This window comes from Pseudophryne corroboree, chromosome 6, assembly GCF_028390025.1.
Source record: "Pseudophryne corroboree isolate aPseCor3 chromosome 6, aPseCor3.hap2, whole genome shotgun sequence".
Taxonomy (NCBI): domain Eukaryota; kingdom Metazoa; phylum Chordata; class Amphibia; order Anura; family Myobatrachidae; genus Pseudophryne; species Pseudophryne corroboree.
The window spans coordinates 311,719,247-311,744,476 of NC_086449.1; the positions used below are offsets into that span (position 1 = coordinate 311,719,247).

Sequence of the window (25,230 nt, forward strand, 5' to 3'; positions counted from 1 at the left end):
TGGAGCCCTGCTCATCTATCCCTTTAATAGGATTAACTGAGCCAGTACAGCAGGGGATTTACCCTGCTGTAATGATTTAATCCCCTGCTGTATTGTTCCCTCTGTATTGTATTGCATCTGAGAACAATAGATGAAAGGATTATGCTAATAAACCTTGGTGCACCTAGGCACAACAGAGAAGGCTAGATGAGAGAGGCTTCATCTGTACATGAATTCTGTGAATTGTAGTTGTTATTATACTCTGGCACAATGTACACCATAGGTTATTGACAAATAAAAAAAATGATACTTGATAATTTAGATAGAGTGATGTTAAGAGTGTCAAAAAATAATACCCAGTTCAGAAGCTCAATCTTCCTTGGATCAGTCTCTTCCTCGGGCTCATCTTTGCCTTTGCCTTTCTTTTTGCCTTTGCTCTTTCCCCTGGGTGCTTTAGTTTGGGCTACAGGTGATCTCTTTTCTTTATCCTGAGCGGAGCCATCCGCTGCTGTAAGGCTTCCTAAAGGCTGGCATCATAATGTACATAAGAAAATATGGTGTGATTCACTACAATTTAATTATGTGGTTTTTCTAATCTCACTGAGAAATGTAACTCAATTCATCATTTGATTGGCACTTACGATGTCAAGATTGATACGTTCCCTTGGCAGAAGCAAGCCTTTGAAACTTCCCAGAAAACGTCATTTTAACATATTATATAAGATTCATTTGTGTATGCATGTGTGTGTGAGTCTCTCTCTCTTTTATTATATATATATATATACATATATATATATATATAAAAGAATGTCTTTATTGTCATTAACAAGCACCAGGGAATGTCAATGAAATAGCAAACCCAAATCCCGACCCAATATTTTTCAAGTTAAAACATTTTGACACTATAACATGCGCACAGCTGTAGGAAAGAAACTATTTTACAGGCATTTTGTGCGTGTGGGCACAGCCCTAAAACATCTGTTTGATGGTAATATCTCAAACATCATATAGTTAGGATGGCTTGGATCTTCCAAAATGGCCTTTGATATCATAGATTTCCTGAATGCATGGCAATGCAACACTTACTCTACCTGCAGTCCTAACCACCCAATCTAGGGCCTTATCTTCATCAACTGTACAGTTCTCAAATCATACAGTTATCCCATAGGTTAGGACGCTTTCCACAATACCACAATAAAAATTATCTATATATCCATATCTATACATATACATACATATACATATATTTGTATATACAGGTTGAGTATTCCATATCCAAATATTCCAAAATACGGAATATTCAGAAATACAGAATTTTTTGAGTGAGATAGTGAAACCTTTGTTTTCTGATGGCTCAATGTACACAGACTTTGTTATTAAAAATATTGTATTAAATGACCTTCAGGCTGTGTGTATAAGGTGTATATGAAACATACATGAATTGTGCGAATGTACACACGCTTTGTTTAATGTATAAAGTTATTACAAATATTGGCTAAAATTACCTACAGGCTATGTGTATAAGATGTATATGAAACATAAATGTATTCTGTGCTTAGACTTGGATTCCATCGCCATGATATCTCAATATGGTATGCAATTATTCGAAAATACGGAAAAATCTAATATCCAAAATACTTCTGGTCCCAAGCATTTTGGATAAGGGATACTCAACCTGTATATTAAATTAACTAATTTTCCTTTGAAAAATGAAATAATGGTTCTTTGTCTATTAAACATTTTGCTTCATAATCTAAGAATTTCACTTACAGCATTTCAACGGCAGATGACTTACTTTAATTGGCTAGCACAAATTGTCTCCTATATGTAAACAGTTGGTGTGTGTTTCCACTTATCTGACAGGAGATCTATGACTAATAGGTGGTTATACTGTATTTTCCAAGTAATTACTTGTAGTTTCCTAATGTGACTCTAATGCATCTAAGGGCTACCGCTATAGCTGTTTTTTTTAATTATTCATAATGTATGAAAGAGTCATAACTATTGGGTTTAAATCTACTGTTAGTTGATATTGTTAGAGCAAAATGATCTCATGCAGATGTGTCATTTTTTTTGTTCTCACCACTTGATAAGATACATTTCTTTGTATCCTGTTGTTACTCTTCTTTTAATCAAGTAATCCTTCACTACAAATCTTTGTCAGAAAGAACACGGCAAAGGTGCAAACACTCAGGTCTCACTCTCTACATGTCCTTACATTACAACGTACAGACCAATAAGTGTCTGCTTTTCATTACATTAGTTTGTAAATGTGAATCAGGTTTTTACAAAATATATTTCTAATCACCTAAGTTAAGCTAGAAAGGGTTAAAAACCATAAGTAGAGATTCTTGGATCCATAATTCCCTGGTTGGGTAGATAATGTACAGTACAAATAGAGATCATAATAATAATAATAATAATAATAATAATAATAATACAGGTTGAGTATCCCTTATCCAAAATGCTTGGGACCAGAGGTATTTTGGATATGGGATTTTTCCGTATTTTGGAATAATTGCATACCATAATGAGATATTATGGTGATGGGACCTAAATCTAAGCACAGAATGCATTTATGTTACATATACACCTTATATACACAGCCTGAAGGTCATTTTAGCCAATATTTTTTATAACTTTGTGCATTAAACAAAGTGTATCTATATTCACACAATTCATTTATGTTTCATATACACCTTATACACACAGCCTGAAGGTCATTTAATACAATATTTTTAATAACTTTGTGTATTAAACAAAGTTTGTGTACATTGAGTCATCAAAAAACAAAGGTTTCACTATCTCACTCTCACTCAAAAAAGTCCGTATTTCGGAATATTCCGTATTTCGGAATATTTGGATATGGGATACTCAACCTGTACTTATAATATATAATAACAATAATACCCAGTTATTGTCCCAAACAAAAATCATTCTAACATAAATGAGCAAAATATGTTTTAAAAACACCCCTAAAACTCTGCGCACCAATAATACAGTAGATCCTTTCCCAACAGTGAGAATCGAAGTCTACATTACATAGCTACAATACAAATAACCTTCTAAAACCCATCCAGCGCATTTTAATACTTCTTTGCAATATTAAGGGCTATACATTAGGGAAACAAAACATTTTGAATTATATTAGCAAATTCTTTAGGATATTGTCAAGCTATCAATCCGAAAACTGAAGCTGACCATAACGTCATTCAGTATGACGGATTTTATGTAGATGCAATTATAAAACAGAATCACTGCAACAGAACAAATGTAAGATTTGGTATAGCTGAATCCAAGTTCACTTTGAAATGCTGTAGCATGGTCTAATATAAAGTTTGCAAAAGACCTTACATATTATCATACGTAAATAAATGACTAAGAGAACTGGTCGGAGCAGCAGCACACATTTTGTTAAACTGACTAACAGCTAAAATGAAACACTGAGTAGAGGAGATCACTACTAATGGAGAGTAAACCAAAAGTCACATACTTTTTTCAACATATTTTGGATTGATGTGCTCATTAATAACATGAACACATACCTACTGTAATTATGTATATTATCTGTTAACTGGAATCACAAACATCATCTCACAAGTGAGATCTTACCGGCCATTGGTGTCCAAAAACAAAAATTTGGCTGCGTGCAATGTCAACCCGGTTCCATGCTAATGCCAAACTTAGCTGGTCAGGAGCAGAGGCATTTGTACCTGAAATAAGGTCATTTAAATATCATTGTCATTTTTAAGTCATTGTTAAGTTCATTGTATGTGTTTCAGACTGGTAGTCCTTCGTACAACCACGCTTCTGACGAAGGACTACCAGTCTGAAATGCATTAAGCGTGGCTCATGTGTTTTTTTATCTGTGGACTCCAGGACTCATCTATCCTTGTGGGGAGTGTTTTTCCTGTGTGGAACTGGGCATCCGGAGCTTAGAAACCCGTTCACCAACCGACCATCTGGTGATTCAGGAATCCCCCAGGATAACACACGAATGGTGATATGTCCCATGGAGATATTGTGATATGCTGTTTTTATCTGTGTTCTTGGAAGTGCAATCTATAGTAATACATTTTACATTTTGAAAGGATTGCTACACTATGTTTGGTGTTTTTCAAGTGTCTCCAGCCATTCCCCAGTGCTAAAGGGAAAGGAGACGCGTATCTTGCAGGTTCTCTATAAACACCTGAGGCACAGAGCAGATTCGCTGTCTGGAATAAAATCTGAAAAGGAGGATTTCTTGTAACCTTTTGGCTAGACCTAGTACAAAGGAGATCAGAGGACATTCCCATTTTATGGTGAATCCGTTTTCTGTTTACATATGTTACACAATGGCGTTGTATGTTTAAATGCGGTATTTGGAGAGCGCTCTTATTGATGTACATAAAAACCTTTTCTAGCTGTTCTATAAGTGTTCCTGGGATGCACTTGTACATTTTGTAGCTGCACCCCAGATTTCATTGCTCACTTTTTCGAAATAATTTTTTTATCGATTGTTAAGTACTAATAAATGCTGTAGCAATAAAGTTCTGATAACTGTAAAAATCAGAGGCGGGTTGTAATGCTGCCCGAGTTCGGCAGCCTTGTGGGATGGCGGCTGAACTCAGAAGTTTTTCTAAATGGGCAATCACTAACAAGGCATGGTTTTACCTTGTAAGTGATTGCCCCTTTAAAAAAAAATTCCAGTTTGACCGGCATCCCACATGGCACCTGAATTCGGGCGGCATTACATCCTGTTGCAAGTGTGAATTTCTTCTACCTTTAATAATTAAACAAAAATATCAGCTATCAAACACATTTTTATATATATGCAGTATTATTATATATAAACCAGGATACGTTATATTAAGAATAGTCTGAACTTAAGACCTTTGGCAAAATTCATTATAACAATGCAGCAAATTAAGGTCCAGATATATCAAGCCTTGGAGAGTGATAAATTGCATGGTGATAATAGTACCAATCAATCAATCAATCAATCAATCAATCAATCAATCAATCAATCAGAACTGTCATTTTTCAAACACAACCTGTAACATGGCAGTTAGGAGTTCATTGGTTAGTACTTTATCACTGTGCAATTTATCACTCTCCAAGGCTTAATAAATCTGGGCCTAAAGTTGACATCCTGCCTCATCCTCTTTCTGGCCAGCTCATATTATATAGAAAATCCTCACTGGAATAGGGCTCATTATTTCCAATCATTTTCAATAAATATTAATGGTCATGTTCCATTTAACGTTAATGAAGTAGACTGGACAGATTGAGGCCTCTTGCACTGTAAGCTTATAACATAATATTGTTCCCAATATCAGGTGAAAAGAAGGCTACCAGGGAGGATCCACCCATATTGCAATGCTGGCTGGGCAAGTCAGAAAAAGGAATGTGTGCAAAAATGACTGTCTCTAAAGTATTTAGGTGATAGGTACTCTTTATGGGAGTCATTCCAAGTTGATCGCTCGCTAGCAGTTTTTAGCAGCCGTGCAAATGCTATGCAGCCGCCCACTGGGAGTGTATTTTAGCTTAGCAGAAGTGCAAATGGTTGTATCACAGAGCGGCTACAAAATTTTTTTGTGTAGTTTCAGAGTAGCTCAAAACCTACTCAGCGCTTGCGATCACTTCAGACTATTCAGTTCCGGATTTGATGTCACAGACCCGCCCAGCGTTCGCCCAGCCACGCCTGCATTTTTCCTGGCATGCCTGCATTTTTCCGCACACTCCCTGAAAATGGCCAGTTGCCACCCAGAAACACCCAAATCATGTCAATCACTCTGCGGCAACCAGTGCGACTGAAATGCATCGCTAGACCCTGTGCAAAACTACATCGTTCGTTGTACCCGTACATCCCGCGTGCGCATTGCACCGCATACGCATGCGCAGAATTGCCTATTTTTAGCATGATCACTGTGCTGCGAACAAATTCAGCTAGCGATCAACTCGGAATGACCCCCAATGTGTAGACATCACTTACCTTTTAGAAGAGCAGTCAAGATAGCCATTTCAATATCTTGTTGACCTTCTGACCCCATACGGAAAACAGTTATCTGTATTGACAATATACAGTACAATTTAACAATCTTGAAATATTATAAATTTATTTTTCAATGGTAAATAATTATTTTGAGTTTGGGTTCTGGACTCCAATCCTCAATTACCACTAGTAGGTCATTTTTTTGGATTATACACAAGTGAATTAATTTATTTTGGTGGATAATGAATACAGTACCCCCTGTTTCTACAGAACTGAAAACATGACCTCTGCATGATACTATAGGTTAAGAGTTGAGATCCCCTAATCTAGTATTTGTTACTTGTGCTGAATGGTAGCTCCTATCTTCATTTGCAGAGGGGTCTGTAAATATGTGCATGCACAAGATCCCGATCCCTTATACGTGTGCACAAATCAACAAGCCGGTTTCTAGAGACAATATTGACTGCAGCCCCTAGAAGCCAGACAGGGCTGCTGCAATAGCAAGGAAGAGGCATTGGAAGCGCTTTCTGCAATCGCTGTCCGTATTGGCAGTCTCAGAAGGAGAAAGCACCTCTCCCTCTGATGGCCTGTCTGGCATGTGATTAGCAGAAAGCACTTACAATGGGAAGCCTATGCTACTGCTAGGCAATCACCGGGGATCCGGTATGACATACCAGCAGACGGGATGCCGACTGCCAGTGTACCGACAGCGGCATCCTGTCTGCCGGAATCCTGGCAGCAAATCCCCTTGTGTTCTCGCTGTGCTCGCCACGCTTTGGACCCACCAATCGAGTGGTAATAGTGGGCAAGTGTCGTGCTGCCATCTGTCAGTAAAATACCGTCTGACGGGAATTTGGCATCGGTCTCCTGAACGCCGGGATCCCGACAGCCATCATTTTAACTGGAGGTACTGGATTTTACTGGGGGTCTGCAGATCCAAGGTATAATCAGCCACTGCTTGTGCCTCTCTCGTGATACAAATGTGATTATTTTAACACTAGAGTCATTATTTGCAATTCCTATAGAATCATTTAGCCACGCTCTTATTTTAGCTAATTCTGGTGTGGTTTGTGCAGAATTGTGCCCTCCTCATAAAACAAAAACCACTGAGAACAAAGAACTGCATTCAGCAGACAAAAGCTGCCTACAGTATTTTGGGCTGTGTTAAGAAAAATGCAACGTAATATGACAACTATGGTTATTTCATCATGTATTCAAACATAACAAGTTATTATTATTATTATTATAATAATAATAATAATAATAATCATAATTATTATTATTATTAATAATAATAATAATAACAACCATTATTTATATGACTCATAAATATTACTCAATAATTTACAACCTTACAGATAATATTTATTGACATCAGTCCCTGACCCACATCCTAAAGGCACATTGCCAATTATGTATTTTTTGGATTTGTGTGCAATTATATTGCTGACCAGAAATACTGCTTTATCTAGCACTCTCACATCATGCTGAGAATCCCCTTAGTAAACAGCAAATTATGCTGTACCCCACTTATCAAAAATAGGGACTGTAAATTTGCATGAAAGTTAAACTATTGATGATTTATTAATGATCAAAAAGAGACTAGGGAGTAAATATTTCATAGGGGGTTAATCAGAGCTGTTAGCAAGCCAAAAAAGTTAGCACTTGGGCAAAACCATGTGCACTGCAGGGGGAAGGGGGCAGATGTAACATGTGCAGAGAGATTTAGATTTGGGTGGGTTATATTGTTTCTGAGCATGATAAATACTGTCTACTCAATTTCTACACTGCAATTTAGGGGGTAATTCAGACCTGATCGCTAGGCTGCGTTTTCTCACAGCCTGCGATCAGGCCCGAACTGCGCATGCATATGCACCGCAATCCGCAGCAAAACGCAGGCATGTCCAAGTGTTTTCAGGGAGGGTGTCTGATGACAAATCTGGTCCTGGACGGGATGAAGCGATAGCAGTGGCTGAGTAAGTCTTGGGCTGCGCAGAGACTGCACAAAATCAGTTTGTGCACCTCTGCTACACATGCGTGCGCACACTTGCACAGCTCAAATACCCTCCCTCTGTAGGCAGGCCCAGCGACAGGGGGAGACAAAGGGGATAGCTGTACCGGGCCCCAACGCTCAGTGGGGCCCCGGCATGCCACTGGATTAAAACATGGACGGCATGCCCTCCGCCCCCGCCGGCACACATGATCAACGTGCACCCTCATCCCCAGGCTGGCACACATGATTTCTGCACACCCCACCCCCCGCCGGCACACAGAATAGCTGCGCACCGCTCCCCCCTGCTGGCATACATAATTACCGCACCCCCCCCACACACACACATGATCACCGTGCACCGCTCCCCCCAGCCGGCACACATATCCACCGCACCTCCCTCGACGCACGATCTCCACGCACCGCTCCCCACATCCGGCACACATATCTCCCCGCACCCCTCACCACATACATGATCACCGCGCACCGCTCCCCCCAGCCGTCACACATGTCCACCGCACCTTCCCCCCACACATTATCACCGTGCATCCCCCCCCGCCGGCACCCTCGACAACCAGCCATGAATCACAGCAGCAATGGAGGCAGAGCAGGATCAGGAGGACTGGTGCAGCAGATCAGCTAAAGGCCCATAGATTTCAGTTTGAACACACAACACCCAAATATAAATTTCTCTGCACATGTTACATCTGCTCCACCTGCAGTGCAGCATCTTTTTTCCCCTATTGCTAACTTTTTTGATTTGTGAACAACTCTGAATAACCCCCATATGGTTTTCATGACATCGCTGCTTTTATGAATCATCCCAAATGAAGCCAAAGAGTGTTGATTTAAACAAACTAGCACTCGATGCATTTCCTGGGGCACCGAGATGTAAGGGGAGCGGGTGCTAATTATCTGGGCATGGTCTCGTTGGAGTGGCCCAGTGGGGGACAGGGTCTGCCCGCCCCCCCCCCCCCCCCCTATTTCTTACCTGTCAGCGGCAGCAGCCTCTATCCCCAGCCCAGCATACGCCACTGTGTACTGGATTGCGGCGTGTTCAGGGAGGCTGCTGCCACTGAGCAGCAGCAGTTTCCTCTGCCTGCATGATGTGCAATTTGGAGCAATCGCACTGATCCCTCCCACTATCTGTCCCTGATGGAGGGGGCATACTGCGCCACCCTGTGCACTAGGATTTTTTGCTGCGCTGCGATCAGGTCAGAACTGCGCATGCGTATGCACCACAATGCGCCAGCGCGTCGTAAGGCTACAAAGAGGATTGTTGCTGGGCGATGGAGTGTATGCAGAATCAATTCGCACAGCCGATCGCAAGGAGATTGACAGGAAGAAGGCGCTTCTGGGTGTGGTTGGAAAAACGCAGGCGTGTCCAAGCGTTTGCAGGGCGGGTGTCTGATGTCAATTCCGGCCCCGGACAGGCTGAAGTGATCGCAGCAGCTGAGTAAGTCCTGGGCTACTCAGAAACTGCACAAATATTTTTTGTACCGCCCGGCTGCACATGCGTTCGCACACTTGCAAAGCAAAAATACACTCCCCTATGGACGGCGACTATCTGCTCGCAGCAGTGCAAAAAACCACTAGCGAGCGATCAGGTCTGAATTCGGCTCATAGTTCTTTCATAATTGTTTGGGTACAGGTGTGTGGCTATGCCTCAATGATCAGGCCATGCCCCCTACAGTACCCGGTCCCGGCTCTATATAGCCCTGCACGTTTCCCCCTATCTGTACTTGCAGATCAACATGTAATATCATTTAGTGGCATCTGCAACTAGGGCCCGAGTGAGATGCTGCAGTGTCTGTGTGTGCGTCTTTTGCCGGTTTGTGTTTGCGACTTTATAGTTATACCACAATAAGACCTTTCCTGGTGTACAGCCATGCATCTGAATATATTTTTGTCAGTTCTTAATAAATATGAAAATCGCATTTTCCACATAAAATGTAATTAAACACAAATGCAAAGTAAATTAAAATGAATTAAAGTAAATTAAATTAAATTAAATCAAACATTTGTTATTCACCTTTATAAATTAAATGGAGTCCAAATGGAAATGTCAATTAAGTGATTCAAATAGACTGCTTTATCTTGATATAATGAAAATTAGTATTGAGTTAACGCATCCAGTGCTTTCTTGTGTGAAAATAACATTTACGATTAGAGATGAGTGGTTCACATTGCTTGGAAATTGGAATGCGAGCAACTCCGAACATTGGTAATACGTGTCCACACAAGCCGGGGCTCGAATGGCAGCTCAGGTGTACCAGACTCGGCTTCCACGTCGAGGCCGACTGTCATCTTCCCGGCATCAGATTCTTGCGGAACTTAGATTCCATATAAGGCACTGTGGCTGGGACTCAGCACCATTTCACTTAATGCATGCTGTTTTGGATGTCCTGTGTCTAGACTCCAGAGACTCCAAACTTCACTAAGTGGCTGCATTATAGTAGTAACAGTGTATATAGAGCACGCTTAATGCTGCGCTATACTCTGCTGTTTAGGCTGTCCTGTGTCTAGACTCCAGAGACTTCAGACTTCACTAAGTGGCTGCATTATAGTAGTAACAGTGTATATAGAGCACGCTTAATGCTGCGCTATACTCTGCTGTTTAGGCTGTGCTGTGTACAGACTCCAGAGACTTCAGACTTCACTAAGTGGCTGCATTATAGTAGTAACAGTGTATATAGAGCACGCTTAATGCTGCGCTATACTCTGCTGTTTAGGCTGTGCTGTGTCCAGACTCCAGAGACTTCAGACTTCACTAAGTGGCTGTGCAGTTTAGTGACAGTGTATATAGGGGCAAGCTGCGCTATACTCTGCGGTCCTGGCTGTGCTGTGTCCAGACTCCAGACTTCTCTAAGTGGATGTGCAGTATAGTGACAGTGCATATATACTAGGGGATTGCTGCGCTATAACTCTGAGGTTTTGGCTGTGCTGTGTCCATACAGAGACTTCAGACTAATTGTGGCTGTGCAGAATAGTGACTGTGTATATAGGGGCACGCTGCACGCTTCTGTGTGTTTTACTGTACTCTGCTGTATTGGCTGTGCTTTATTTTGTTCATGTGCATCTATAAGCTCTGTGAACCGCGCAGTTCGAACTGAGCTGCAAGTTTTAAAATAGAAAAATAAAATATATATAATATACAGATGGAGCCTCCGTTATCTTTGCTCCTTATGTGACTAGGCACAGCCTCCTGGGTGCAACTAGTCACTGTGAGTGTCTGCGTCTGGATGGGAGCGCGCCCGGATGGAGACACTCCCCATTCACTTGATTGGAGAGCGTCTCCATCCGGGCAGGCATGCGCGCCCAGACAGAGATGCTTACAAGGGGAAGCTTTACTCAAGTGCGCTTTGTTCACATGCATCTATAAGCCCTGTGATCTGCGCAGTTTAAACCGAGATGCAAGTTTAAAAATAGAAATATAAAAAATATATATCTATAGTTTTTGTACTGGTTGGTTGGTGTGCTTTATGCAAGTGCACTTTGTTCATGTGCACCTATAAGCCCTGTGATCCACGCATTGATCTGCGACTTGACAAATGGATAACTATCAGTTTAGAGAAGAGCAAGCAAATACTAGTGGAGTAGCTGCTGCCACCAGTCATGATGACGATGCTAGTCCAGCAACGTCATCTACTAAAGCCGATACTCAAGGGCATAGCGGGTCTAAGTCAGAGCATCTAAAATCAAGAAACCCAATATACAGTGTTAAAGAAAACACACCTCTTACAAAGGGAAGGTTCGGTGCAGAAAACAAAATTGCCAACATGCCATTCACCACACATAGTGGCAAGGAAAGGTTCAGGCTTTGGCCTTTATTTCTGAGTGGTGGTTCTGCAACTGTCAGTGAAGCAGCTTCTTCTGCGTCTCATGATGATGCAAGAACTTTTCAATGGAAGAGGTGTCAAAAAAATTAAGACCACTAAGGCAGTAGAACAAACTGTGCATTAAGAACCATCAAACATTCCTGAGGAACGTTTAGGGGTGTCCATGTTACCTATGTGTGAGTCAGATATTTCTCACACTGTCCTCATAGAGAAGCCTCTTTCACCTCCTTCCACCATTTCTGCACCATCAGCACATGTGGGGAGTAGTGCAAGTAAAAATGGTAATAGATATTGAAGCTTCATGTGTGGTAGTGGAACAGGATGAGGCGGATATGTGTGTACTACTACTATCTGACACTGAAGATGAGGATGTTGATGATGTCGTTTGTGTAAGCCAGCTACCAGTGGCTGCAGTTCTTGCCCGTGATAAAAAGAAAGCCATTGTGATGCCTGGGCATAATACCAAAAAAAGCCACCTCTTGGGCATGGGATTATCTTTACCCAAATCCTGACAATGTTTGTGAAGGCATCTGCTCCATTTGTGAGGTAGGGTCGTTAGCCATCTAGGCACCTTCTCCATGTTAAGTCATTTGCGGCGAGTTCATGACTTTTTTTTACAAGATTATAATGTAACTAGCTGTTCTACCCGTTCTTCGCATGGGAGTTTCTGATTTTCACGGTTGTAAATATAAATGAGTGTTACAAATTTGGTAAATCTATAGAGATGTAAATTTGAGACGTCCTAATGTAAGTTAATATTAATCCATGGTTCTTGGAGTTACCTGAGGAGCACCAGTAGGTAGCATAAATGGTAAAAAGTGACAGAACCATTTTTGTAGTTTATTAAATTCTACCCACTGGAGGTGAAATCCAAAATTTGATCCGATTGTCCATTTGGGTGTTATCATTAACGCAACGCAAGCAATGCATCGGTAATGACGTCATTAAGTCAACCCGCTGTTCATCCCCGTAGAGGAGGTTTATTAAATTAGAATTATGTAGTTTTCCAATTTCCCACCTGAACAATACCTATGTTGAATTTCAGCTTCCTAACATATTAGGAAGTAAGAGAATTAGTGATGAGTGAGTGAGTGAAACGATACACACTGGAGGTGTAATCCAAATTTTGATCCAATTGGGCGCTTGGGCATTATCATTCATGCAACGCAAGTCACGCATCGGTAATTACGTCATTATGCCAACCCCCTTTTCATCCCCTTAGGTTGAGGTTTACTCAAATTCTAATTATCGGGAGGTAAGAGAATTAGTGATGAGTGAGTGAGTGAGTGAGTGAGTGAGCGAGTGAGTGAGAGAGACGGTAGAAAGTGACAAGACCATTTTTGTAGTTAATGAAATTTTACACACTAGAGGTGCAATACAAATTTTTTGATCCAATTGGCTGTTTGGGCGTTATCATTAACGCAACTCAGGCCACGCATCGATGATGACGTTATTATGTCAAACCCCTTTTCATTCCGTTAGGGTAGATTTATTAGAATTATAATTACGCAGTTTTCCTATTTCCCACCTGAAGAATAACAATGTTAAATTTCAGCCTCCTAACATATCGGGAAGTACGAGAATACCGGCGCCACAGGCTTATCTCACTCTGTGAGTGTACACGCCACCCATAGAGGGAGAATATAACCAGTGGCGAGCGCAGCAAGCCACTGAGCCTGCAAGGGGCTTTCTAGCACTCGCCCCGCTGCTGGCATACTGGTGGCCGGGATCCCGCTGTTGATATACTGACGGGATTCTGTTTTTTTATACTGATCCCAATTCCATATTGCACCAACTGTCATTTCTGCCACTGCTGTGTCGCAATGTTTCATAGATGTGCTATAAATGGGATGTAGTTATATGACCGGCGAGTGGTATTCATGTGACCGGCGGTTGGGAGACCGACGGTCACATGACCTCCACCGACATCCCGCCCCCTCACTATCCCGATGGTTGGCATGCCGACCAACAGGGACTATTTCCACTCATGGGTGTCCACGACACCCATAGAGTTGGAATAGAACCCGTGGCGAGCGCAGGTCGCCACCGAGCCCGCAAGGGGCTTGCTGCACTCACCTCTCCCCGCCGGGATCCCGGCGTCGGTATGCTGCCGGGATCCCGGCGTCGGTATGCTGACCGGCGATCTCCTGAGCGCCGGTCAGACATACTACACCCGTGACCGGCGTTGGCCTTTACTAGACCTAATGCAGTTCTCATTAAGTTGTAGACAGTGGCTGGTGTGTACAGGATCCCCTAGTGCATTAATGTGGTATATATAGATAGGATCACCATCAGGTGCTTTATTAGTATACATATGTTACATTATACTGCTTCCTCAGGACTACGGTGTAGTCACTACTGTACATAATCTGGAAGATTATACACGCACCTTGACAGAGGCTACATGTGCGGTTCTTTATGTCTGTCAAAGGGCATTTCTGGGTGTCATCTGGGAGGCTACCTAGCAAACGCATGCAAGACATCCGTTTCATGGTAGTTATATGGGAGTGTGGTCAGAGCCAGATCAAGGAGTGGGGCCAGTACTTCTCTGCCCTGTTCTGTTGTCTCCACTCTCCAGCCTCTGCTGCCAGCAGCAACTCTCCTGGCAGCAGCGGAAGCTGGAGATTGCCTGGATCAGTCCCTGTGCTGCCCAAGAGGAGGGGGGAGGGACAGGGAGGAGGGGGCCCATGTGCAGGCTCCAGGTGGACCCCCTCCTCTCCACAGCGCAGTAGGCACTAGCATGGTTCAGAGACTAATTTTGGCAGTGATTTCTGCAGCAGGACTCAGGAAAGGTAAGTACTAAAACAACATGGGTGCAGTGTGTGCGGTGTGGGCCCGTGTGCACCCATGATAGAAACGCCAATGGGGAGGGAGCCGCATGCACAGCCGCATGCTGGACAGCACACAGCCGCCGGTATGGGAGATACTGCACTCTGCCCCCGGCAGCGTGGAACCCTCCCTCCCTCCCTCCCTGGCAGCCTGGAGTCTTATGATATAGAAATAATTGTGATTTTCATATTGGGCAAAACCCAACTGGAACAACCCCTGTAGGTGGACCTGTTCCATTGCATATTATATTGGACTAGGTATGTTTTGTCTTCACAGAATATTGGGGGTAATTCCAAGTTGATCGCAGCAGGAATTTTGTTAGCAGTTGGGCAAAACCATGTGCACTGCAGGGGGGGGCAGATATAACATGTGCAGAGAGAGTTAGATTTGGGTGGGTTATTTTGTTTCTGTGCAGGGTAAATACTGGCTGCTTTAATTTTACACTGCAAATTAGATTGCAGATTGAACACACCCCACCCAAATCTAACTTTCTCTGAACATGTTATATCTGTCTCCCCTGCAGTGCACATGGTTTTGCCCAACTGCTAACAAAATTCCTGCTGCGATCAACTTGGAATTACCCCCATTATGTGATTATTGCTGTGTAACACTTTTGAAAATGAGTTTAATGACCTGGACATGTTTATTAACAAATATTTATTTATTTTACTTTAGAAGTGACAAATACACTGTTTCTCTTCAGACTCCCAGTCAGCTGACTTCCTAAATGCTTTGCTTGTTTGCTTGAAAAGTGCCATTTTTTATTATTGTAACATGCAGAGCTACTTTATGGTTAGGTCAGTATACACACTATTATTGATAAGAGAATGCAAGTACAAGTGATTGTTTTCTGAATCAATGACTGTCTAAGAGGATGTATGCAGAGTCCTTCAATAGTAACAGTATATCTGCTGTTTAGACACACATTTTATTTCCCCCTAATTCCAATTACAGTATATCAGATAACTTCAGTTTATAGAGAATAGTGAAATAGTGATTGTTATTCAGAAATAACCTAACACTTTGTCTGATCATCAGGCACCTGCCTGCAATCTTCTGTGGCAGCTACGGATGGAAATTGACCATCAATGGTTTCCTCCCAATGGTAGTTTTATCATTGATGGTGGAATTCTGATGGCAAAATCCCATTGCTTCTATGTACTGCACATATGCAGCCACAGTACCTGTTCCTTTGCACATATGCAGACCTGAGCCATCAGTGGTTTCCACCTGATAGTTAAAAACTATTGACCATCGACGGTTAACCAGTTCATGTCCATCACCTAGAAGGAATTGGCATCAGGATTTCCTGCTGAACTGTAAGTCTGACACACCCTCTTTCTTCTCATTGGTAGACAGGGAAGGAGGAGTGTAACAACTTAAAAGCAGGCATCGCGTTGTGCATGCTGTCCATACTGCTTTTCATACCTTACACAGTAAGGTATCAAATCATCTGATCAAATTATGATGCAGCTTGCAGCCATTAAAAGGCTTGGACCATTGTGTCACAGTGACCTCAGGACAACGTTGCAAGTTTATAGACCATATGGGCCTAATTCATGATGAATTATGGAATGCTGCTGCTAAAGCCCTGTTAAGTGTGCGCACGCACAGCAGTGGAAGGATCTCACTTGTGCGAATGCCTCTGACTGACAGGCAGTGCCGTTCGTGGGGTGGGAGGGGGCGGTGCAGTGGCATTAAAGGGGCCTCAACTCTGTGTTGGGGGGGCGTGGTCCGGGCAACCCAGGCGTGTCCGGGCCATTTTGCGGGGCTGTGAAATGGCGGGTTGCCGCTTGCCTTCACAGCTAGGCTGCGTAGGCAGAGGGCAACATTAAACATGTTAAAGCATTGCAGCCGTGAGATGTTTGCAGGGAAGGGGGGCAGAGGGGGGCTGGAACCGGCATGCAGGGTGGGCTTTGCCAGTGTTGGGCGTCTCCCAGCATGTCAGGGTAGGGGATGGTAGATATGCGTTTATTCGCACATCTACGCTCCATGTTGAATTAGGCCCTATATATACTTCATGGGATCTGATGCTGGGAAGGTCTCCAGCTCCTATATGTGATGCTTCCCTGCCGTCTCTGCACCTATGTTCAGGTTGTGCCATCCTGATATAGCGAACCTGAACTCCATGGAGAAGTGAAAAGCTTGGATTGCACTCACCAAACAAAAGTATGGTGATGCGATTCGGCCGCAGAGAGGGGGTGCCCCTGGAGAAGTCAGGGACATCTCCAAGGTAACCTGCACTGTGAATAACACGAAGCAGAGAAAAGCCCTTTTTCCGCAAAACAGGGCTTTTCTCTGCTACATGAAAAGATCCCAAAGTACCAGCCACTCATCTCCTAACTGTCATTTATCAAACACAGCCTGTAACATGACAGGAGCCGGTTGGCTGGTACTTTATCTCCGTCCACTTTATCTCCATCTAAGGCTTGGTAAATACACACCTTTATCCAGCTCTGAATCAGGCACTTGCTATTTTAAATTTCATAAGCAAACCTGCCAAAAATTGTCAGCTTTGAAAACCTGGTGCTTAAATACAGCCTCTAGTGCATTAGAGGACAAGATTTTTATGTTAGCAACCAAGGAGAAGCCATGTAAAACCTCTAGATAGTTACAGGTAAACCTGCAAGTGACATATTGCAGAGTGCATCTGTCCATGTGTACAGCTGACGTTGTTCACAGAGATACTATGTCAGCCCTGCAGCACAGGTGGTGCAGATATACAGTATCTTGCAGACTTCACAACTGAGTGGGGAAATTTATAGTCCTGTACAGTAGCAATGTTTGGTCAGACAAGGAGAGGCTGATCGGTAAGTTTATATGCTTACCGGAATCGGATGCTCGGTCGGTGAATCTATGGATCAGCAGATAGGTCGTTAAAGTGTGTACTACTATCCAGCCTAAATGTACTTAGTTGCTGGTGTTGGTAAAAAGTAAATTATGCTGTATGGAATCAATCGGTAATACTATAGCTGGTTGACAGAGGGAACACATATTTATAATGCTGGGCATACACGGTCAGTTAAAATGCCTGTCAGGCCGACAGGCAGTTTATATGACCCTGCCAATATCCAGGACGTACACTGTAAGATCTCTCACAGTGTATTGTCACCTGTTATCGGCGCTCTGCCCCCAGGGAGGAGACATTTCTCAGTTACTTCCTATGCGAAGGAACCGGGGAATGTCCGTCAGTTGGCCACGGTAGGGCATACACTGCCTGATACGGCCAACAGGATACTTGAAAATATCACATCGGAGGGACATGCTCGACGATCTGGCATGCACAACCGATCGATATTTTTGGGTTGGTTGACCACATACATGCTGCAATTATCTACCCGATTCACTAGATCGGCTAGATAATTGCAGCGTTTATGCCCAGAATAAGTCTTTGCCATAGATGGACACACAAATACATAAATAAATACTTAATTAGTATTTTTGGTTGTTTGACACGTTATATATAATTAGTGTACAGCAAAAAAAAAAAAAAAATAGTTTTCAAATATTGTAATGCAGCAGATTTTTAGCAGTAGTTTTACATAATACTATGATTGTCAGACGCAAACAGTAGGAAATCTGATAGGACATACAATGTGCCCTGTATTTCAATGCTTAGATTTTTTTCCAGGCTGCCAGCTGACTAACAGATACTTGTATGGGGAACACTGTTGGTTAAAATCCAAAGAATTAACTAATACAAGCATTTCTTACTGCAAAAACAACATACAGCTGCCCCTTTGTAGTAATCCTTCTATGTGACTGCATTGACAAATCACATTAGTACCACAGTTGTTTGCTAATGAGACACTGTCCCATGATCAGCTAGACATGGATGGTATGCAGGGAAGTGGAATGTACTCAGTAATGACACAGTGACCAGTCACAAAGACAAGACAAACCAAACATAATAATCTTTATTGGAGGAAGAAACAGTGTTGTACTATTTGTTATCCTATAAACCAAGCTACAATATAGAGCTATACAGAAATTATAACATGAATATATGTAATAAATGTATTCTTACTATGTTTTTGGAAATCAAGCAAAATATAATAAAAAAAGAAAATTAATTGTTCTTAAAGTTTGACATATTTCAGGTCTTAGGGGGGTAATTCAGAGTTGTTAGCAAACTAGAAAAGTTACCAGCTGGGCAAAACCATGTGCACTGCAGGGGGGGCAGATGTAACATGTGCAGAGAGATTTAGATTTGGGTGGGGTGTGTTCAAACTGGTATCTAAATTGCAGTGTATAAATAAAGCAGTGACAATATTATGCTTTATAAAACCAATTAAGGAGCGCTAGTATCATAAAAAATTCTTTAATAACCAAAGGAGCATCAAAACTACCTGTACAAGGTACAATAAAAAGTGTCGTACACAGACAATGCAATGTAATATATTACATGTGAGTATATATTGATTCAGCTGAGTTTGTTTATTCTTAAACACAATGTTGCCATCTGTTTTTTAAGGTACCATGAAGCTAGTGTCATCCAAAATAAGGTGAAGCTTGTTTGCAATAGTAGGCAGTCCTGTACTTTGAAAAAATGAGTAGGTGTAGTTCAGGTACTTTTTTGGTTTGCTAACAACTCTGAATAACCACCTTAATCATTTACCCAGTACATGGCAAGCAGGACAGAGCAGTCCATTACACCCCTAACATGGTTACACCACTCCAAATATACTGATGTCTCCATTTTGAATTCTCAAAACACAAATGCCTTGATTTATCTGGATTGGCTCTAGCTAATAATAAAAATGATGTCACCATGTGATTCCATATTGGTATGTACTTGACACCTGTCCTGCTGAGTGAATGAGAATTTAAAATGTTAGTGTCCAGATCAAAATGGCAAAACTGAACTAATGACTGCGCAAAAGTATTCCACAAGTGGGAAAACATTACATAGATTAGGCACCATGGATACCAAGCTGATAAAAAATGACCATTGTGGTAATGAAAAGCAATTTGAAAATTAAGCAGAAATAAAAAATAAAAAATCTGGTTGCCTAAATCTTCATAAGAAGAATATGGATGACACATAATCAAACTAAGAGGCATATGTAAAAGGGCCCATGTTTGCCAGAGGTGCGGGCTGTTGGCCGGGAGTAGCCGTATTTTTTTTTAAAGCGCCAATCATTGACAAGATTTTCAAGATATTATTGATTTGTGAATAAAATTTGCAAACAGAAAGTTTAAATGGAATATAATCAATTTGCATTTATGGAGACCTAAATATAATAACTTACCTACTGTACCACAACCATTATAGCCCTGTAAAGTACTATCTCTCTCTCTCTCTCTCTCTCTCTCTATATATATATATTTTACTCTATGTGTATGGATATCTTGTGATTCTCCCTTATTCAACTAGAACTCGCAATGTTCTGAATGTATTGCATCCAGCCAATGGTGATCTAATTGGGGGCTCTTTACATCCAAAATAAGTGTTTTGGTCCAGTGCTGGCCAGTGGGGGTAATTCTGAGTTGATCGCAGCAGCAAGTTTGTTAGCAATTGGGCAAAACCATGTGCACTGCAGGTGTGGCAGATATAACATGTGCAGAGAGAGTTAGATTTGGGTGGGTTATTTTGTTTCTGTGCAGGGTAAATACTGGCTGCTTTATTTTTACACTGCAATTTAGATTTCAGTTTGAACACACCACACCCAAATCTAACTCTTTCTGCACATGTTATATCTGCCTCCCCTGCAGTGCACATGGTTTTGCCCAATTGCTATCAAAATTGCTGCTGCGATCAACTCAGAATTAGGCCCCGTGAACACTGAAACTGTTACTTGTATTATCTTTGCTAATTTGTGCTTACCAGTTCCTTTTTCTTCATGCATTCCATCAAGACAACTAAGAGCTGGTGAGCTTGGTTCCGACTGTAGTTAAATGTTTTCTGAATGGTAACTAGAAGCTGATCACGAAGAGATTCACTGATTATCCTAGAAAATACATACCAAAGAAAATAGACAAAGCAAGAAACATACAAGGACAGAAACAATAAGGTGCTAAAAAATGTAATTGAAAAATTATAACACAATCTTCTTGTAGCAGTCCTATAATTTTTCTTACTTAGTTATGGTGAAGGGCAATCGTCCCATTACAATTGTGATGCCCAAAGAGAACCCCATTGAAATCAGATTATAGGCCATATTGGAAAATGTGGTCAGAAGGTTAGGTGACTTCTGACTGAACTAATAGACTAGGGTAGGAAGTACTCTATAGGGGTGTAGTATGGTTTGCCGGTGGTCTGGGTCCCGGCAAGCAGAATACCGGCGCCGGAATCCCGACCGCTGGCATACCGACAGCTTGGCGAGTGCAAATTATCCCCTTGCGGGCTCGCCGCATTGCGGGCACGGTGGTGCACTACGCGCGCCATGCTATCTATTTTCCCTCCAGGGGGGGCGTGGACCCCAAAGAGGGAGAAAAGATGTCGGTATGCCAGCAGTCGGGATTCCGGCACCGGTATAGTGGTCGCCGGGAGCCTGGCCGCCGGCAACCTGAAGACCACCCCTCTATAGTGGCGATAACATTCTTCAGTAACTGCAGGGACAGCAGCACCCAGAGCTAATAATGACACTGCCTTTATTAGATCATAACTGACATTACCACATTGCATGTATAAGGAGATCGCTATGATAACATACCATTACTATTATTAATTCCATCTATGACACTTTCAAACTAATTCATGTGACACAATTGGGCATACTGTAGTGTACATCTTAAGTACAGAATGACAGAATTGTGGAAAGTGCTCCTTGTATCTTTTACTATAAAACGTTACAAAAAAACATTGTTTAATATTTAGTTTCTAAATGGATGGTAATACATTGCTGTTTGTGGACGAAGAGTTTTCTCATGTCAGCCCTGATAAAATAATGCTAATTGTCAGTAGCAAAGAAGGGTGCGGTCCCTTTAACTGGTTAAAAATAACATCTACAAATAAACTGTAGAGTACAGTAGAATCTCTGGAAATTACATAGAACCTTTCAACACAAAAAGTCCTACCCTGCTTCCTCTGAGTATTTGTGTGCGAAAGACAGAATGTCAGAGGCTCGGCCACTTCCATCACAGACAACTACTGGAATTGGTGGTTCCTCTCGTAGGCATTCCAGAACAATAGAGATTACATTGGGACCACCTTCTACAATGAGTGCTACCACGGGCACACCTTGACCCAGCCCTGCAACATGAACAAAGAACATACACTCAATATTCAACTAACACCCAAGCTTACATTTACAGTAAAGCCACACAAGTAACAAGCCTGTGCAGACATACTGTACATGTCCTGCTGAGATTGCATGTTACTGTTGCACAGTATTTCCATTTTAACCAATAAATGCGTTAGTGCCACAGTAACAACCAATGGCTAAGTCAGGGCCTTATCAAAGTCTGTGCGGCCAGTGCTGCTATCCAATGTGCAAGGCCAAGGGAGTGGCACCTGCAACCAGCTTATAGGGCACCCTACTGCCTAGACTCCTTAGGTCATGCCAGGCACCCAGCTTCCTGCTCCTGGCTTCCTCTTCAGTGATGTCATGACCTCAAGTGCACTGTTGGCAGGGGTTGGCAGAGCAGAAGTCATGCTTTATCATAGAAACATGAGTGTTTTAAGCCTATTAGTTATTAACAATGAATTAATTAACAAACAAAATAATTTCATGTTCACAGAATTTCATACCCAACTCTTTAAAAGGTTCCTTACTCATACGACTGTGACATGTGAGCAGAAGATGACAGCTGAGCATCCCTTTGCTGTCCCTGCCTCACCTTTATTCCCAGGCATAGGATGACAAAGGGAAACCCATGTGCCACATTACCAGAGTCTTCTATGCATGTATATCAGGAAATTACAACATTATCCATTTATGACTGTCAAACTGTAACTCATTTGTAAACATCAGTAAATGTCATAAACAAAAAATGAAGGTGAGAAAATTATTTTAACATACTGTATAACACCACATATAATAATATTATTCCATGCTCAGGGCTCGCGCTTCTGTTAGGTGCTCCTAGAGTATTAATGGTGAGGGGACACCTAAAAGCCAAATATGCTATATATTGTTATATACAGGTATCTGTCCTACTGTTATTGCCCAGTCTCATTTTATCACTGTTTTGTTCCCAATTGTAAAAAGCAACAGAACATGATGGCACTTAATAAATAACTGGGTGCCAGCCACTGGCATAACAGCAAAGCTGGGAGTGTGCCACTTGGCTGTGATGTCAATGCCAGGTGCCACACTCCTGAGCTGAGGAGCAGAGGGGGCCAACACACCATCTATTTATTAAGGTAAGAAACACAGGGGTTAAGGGTGCAATGCTCCAGCAGGAAGCCAGTCCCGAGTGGTGGTGCTCATCCGTGCCTACTGTAATACCCCTTTCACGCCACAAACACGGGTCCAGCCCGGATCACTGAACACGGGTTTCAAGCTGTGTCACAATGGCTTGAATCCTGTTTACACCCCAGACTGGACTCAGGATATTGCTGGGGCTTCTCATCTGCTGGCGCTTGGAGATTACATCATCTCCAAGTGCTGATGAACCGACTCTCTATAGTCTTTGAACTGAACCAATTCTTATTGCTCTATAACCTGGGTCCTACCCGGGTTGGATTCCCAGGTCACTAGACCCGGGTTAACCCTTTCACACCGAGCAGAGACCCAGGTTACTCGGCAATAACCCGGGGATTTTACGGTAGTGTGAAAAAGGTATAAGTTATAAGGATAATCAAAGTCATTACTGATTTATTTACAGTTCATGTTATTCTAGGTAACGTCTCATATAGTTATTGTAAATTATGGATAATGCCCCGTCTTATAATAAACAAGTTGCAGCACAGAACATAAAGTTGAGTAAGCTAATTTTTTTCATACATTAGACAGTGATTCATTCTTACATGGAACACATTGAAGTCACACCAATCAACACTTACAGTATTTGGAACACACATACATTGTAAGAAACAAAACACCTCCCTCTGTATAGTATATGGTCATTTGAAGTCATCTTGGCGCGCTTACAGTAGGAATCACATGCCATTACAAGTTATGAAATGTGCTACTGACTTTAACATTTAACACAATCTGTTTGAAAAGTACCCAGTATTTAGCCATGAACTGAAATGCATAAAACGTTGCATGCACACTATATTGTAGAGGTTTATGCATAAGATGTTGCATTCATACCAGTTCATAGAGGTTCTCAGTGACATCACCACTAGCTGAGCAGCTCTCCTAGTGGCCTATTTACACTTCGGGTTTCAGACCTGAATTAGATTTTCTTATCATCACTATTTGTGGCCTTAAGAAATTAACTTTCCTCCAAATGTACTAAAAATCACATGTCAGGACAGGGGCTCTTGTGCTGTGTAAAGAAGGAAAATTATTACAAAAGCAATAATCTACCTTCTATATGGGGAGCCGGGTCGTTCTGTGCGGTCAGCAGACCAAGCATGTGTGGAGGTAATTACCAGGAAGAGTTCCAGAGGAACCCTCTCCCGATAATTTTGGGAAATAGTAGCCCATAGACTACAACCACAACCAGACATTGTTAGGGGAAAAAAATATAACCTGCAAAAAGATACCTGCTGGAAGAAGAAAACTATAGACTGACGCTCAAATATATCAAATAAAAAAAATCCCCTTTTACAGGACATCTTCTTTAAATATGTAAGGTGCTATTGAAGATCAAGTAATTCCAGAGGTCAAAACAGGAAAACAACTAACGATGTTGACGTTGACAAAACATTGGATTAAACTTACTGGTATTAATTTTCTGAAGAGATATGTGCTTTTCTAGCTGGCGTCGTAACTTAACTTCTGCTCCATATTTTCCAAGTGTGCCGTTATCCGCTAAGATGAAGTGTGTGTGAGTGTTGTTCAGCACAGATAGTTTACTCAGGGGATTTGACATTGTTTGGTAAGGTTTTGTCACCTGTTAATAAAATGTACATGAAGAAATGATGACTAGTATTGAAAAATCTACTATTTCGAGACCAAACATTTATTGGTTAATAAATACATTTAATTTAAGTTTATAATTTTTGTACAGCTCACATTGACTCTCTCTTACCCTGGGAGATATATATAAAACATTGGAGAGAGATAAAGTGGACAAAGCTAAAGTATGAACCAATCAGCTTCTAACTTTATTTTTTTCAAACACAGCCTGTAAAATGTCAGAAGCTGATTGGTTAGTGCTTTATCTCTCTCTAAGCTTGATACATCTCCCCCTTGTATTTGGCTATTGCTCACAGAAATATATACCTCCAAACTGTTCTGATTTTGTCGGGATAGTCCCGTATTTCTGCCCAACCTGTGGGTCGCACTGTCCATGGCGGGGGGCAGTTGCGAGACCCCCTCTTACCCGCTGTGTGCATGTGCACAGCATCTATTCACCGGGAGAGAGGGACAGGGGGCATGTCAGCAACTCCCAGAGCGCTGGGCATGCCCTCTAAAGTGGTGAAATGGTGATCATGGCACTTTCCGCGAGGCCAACCCCCTAACCACAAGACCATGACCCTAATTTTAGGCGTGCGCCTTTGCCACGCGTTTGTGTCCCTTGTGTATGCAAATATGATAACAAAAGTTCTATCCAATGTA

The 25,230-nt window shown here is 42.0% G+C and overlaps 1 protein-coding gene across 1 annotated transcript in view; it reads right to left on the minus strand.

Annotated features, from left to right (window-relative positions):
• TRPM1 (transient receptor potential cation channel subfamily M member 1) overlaps positions 1 to 25,230 on the minus strand; it is a 307,999-nt gene that overhangs the window by 91,088 nt on the left and 191,681 nt on the right. Inside the window, exons 6-11 of the mRNA XM_063926248.1 lie at positions 24,391 to 24,562; positions 21,632 to 21,806; positions 20,439 to 20,562; positions 5,954 to 6,026; positions 3,592 to 3,692; positions 336 to 506 (exon numbers count right to left, since the gene is read on the minus strand). Of these exons, the coding sequence (XP_063782318.1) occupies positions 336 to 506; positions 3,592 to 3,692; positions 5,954 to 6,026; positions 20,439 to 20,562; positions 21,632 to 21,806; positions 24,391 to 24,562 (816 nt within the window). The remainder of the gene's footprint in view (positions 1 to 335; positions 507 to 3,591; positions 3,693 to 5,953; positions 6,027 to 20,438; positions 20,563 to 21,631; positions 21,807 to 24,390; positions 24,563 to 25,230) is intronic.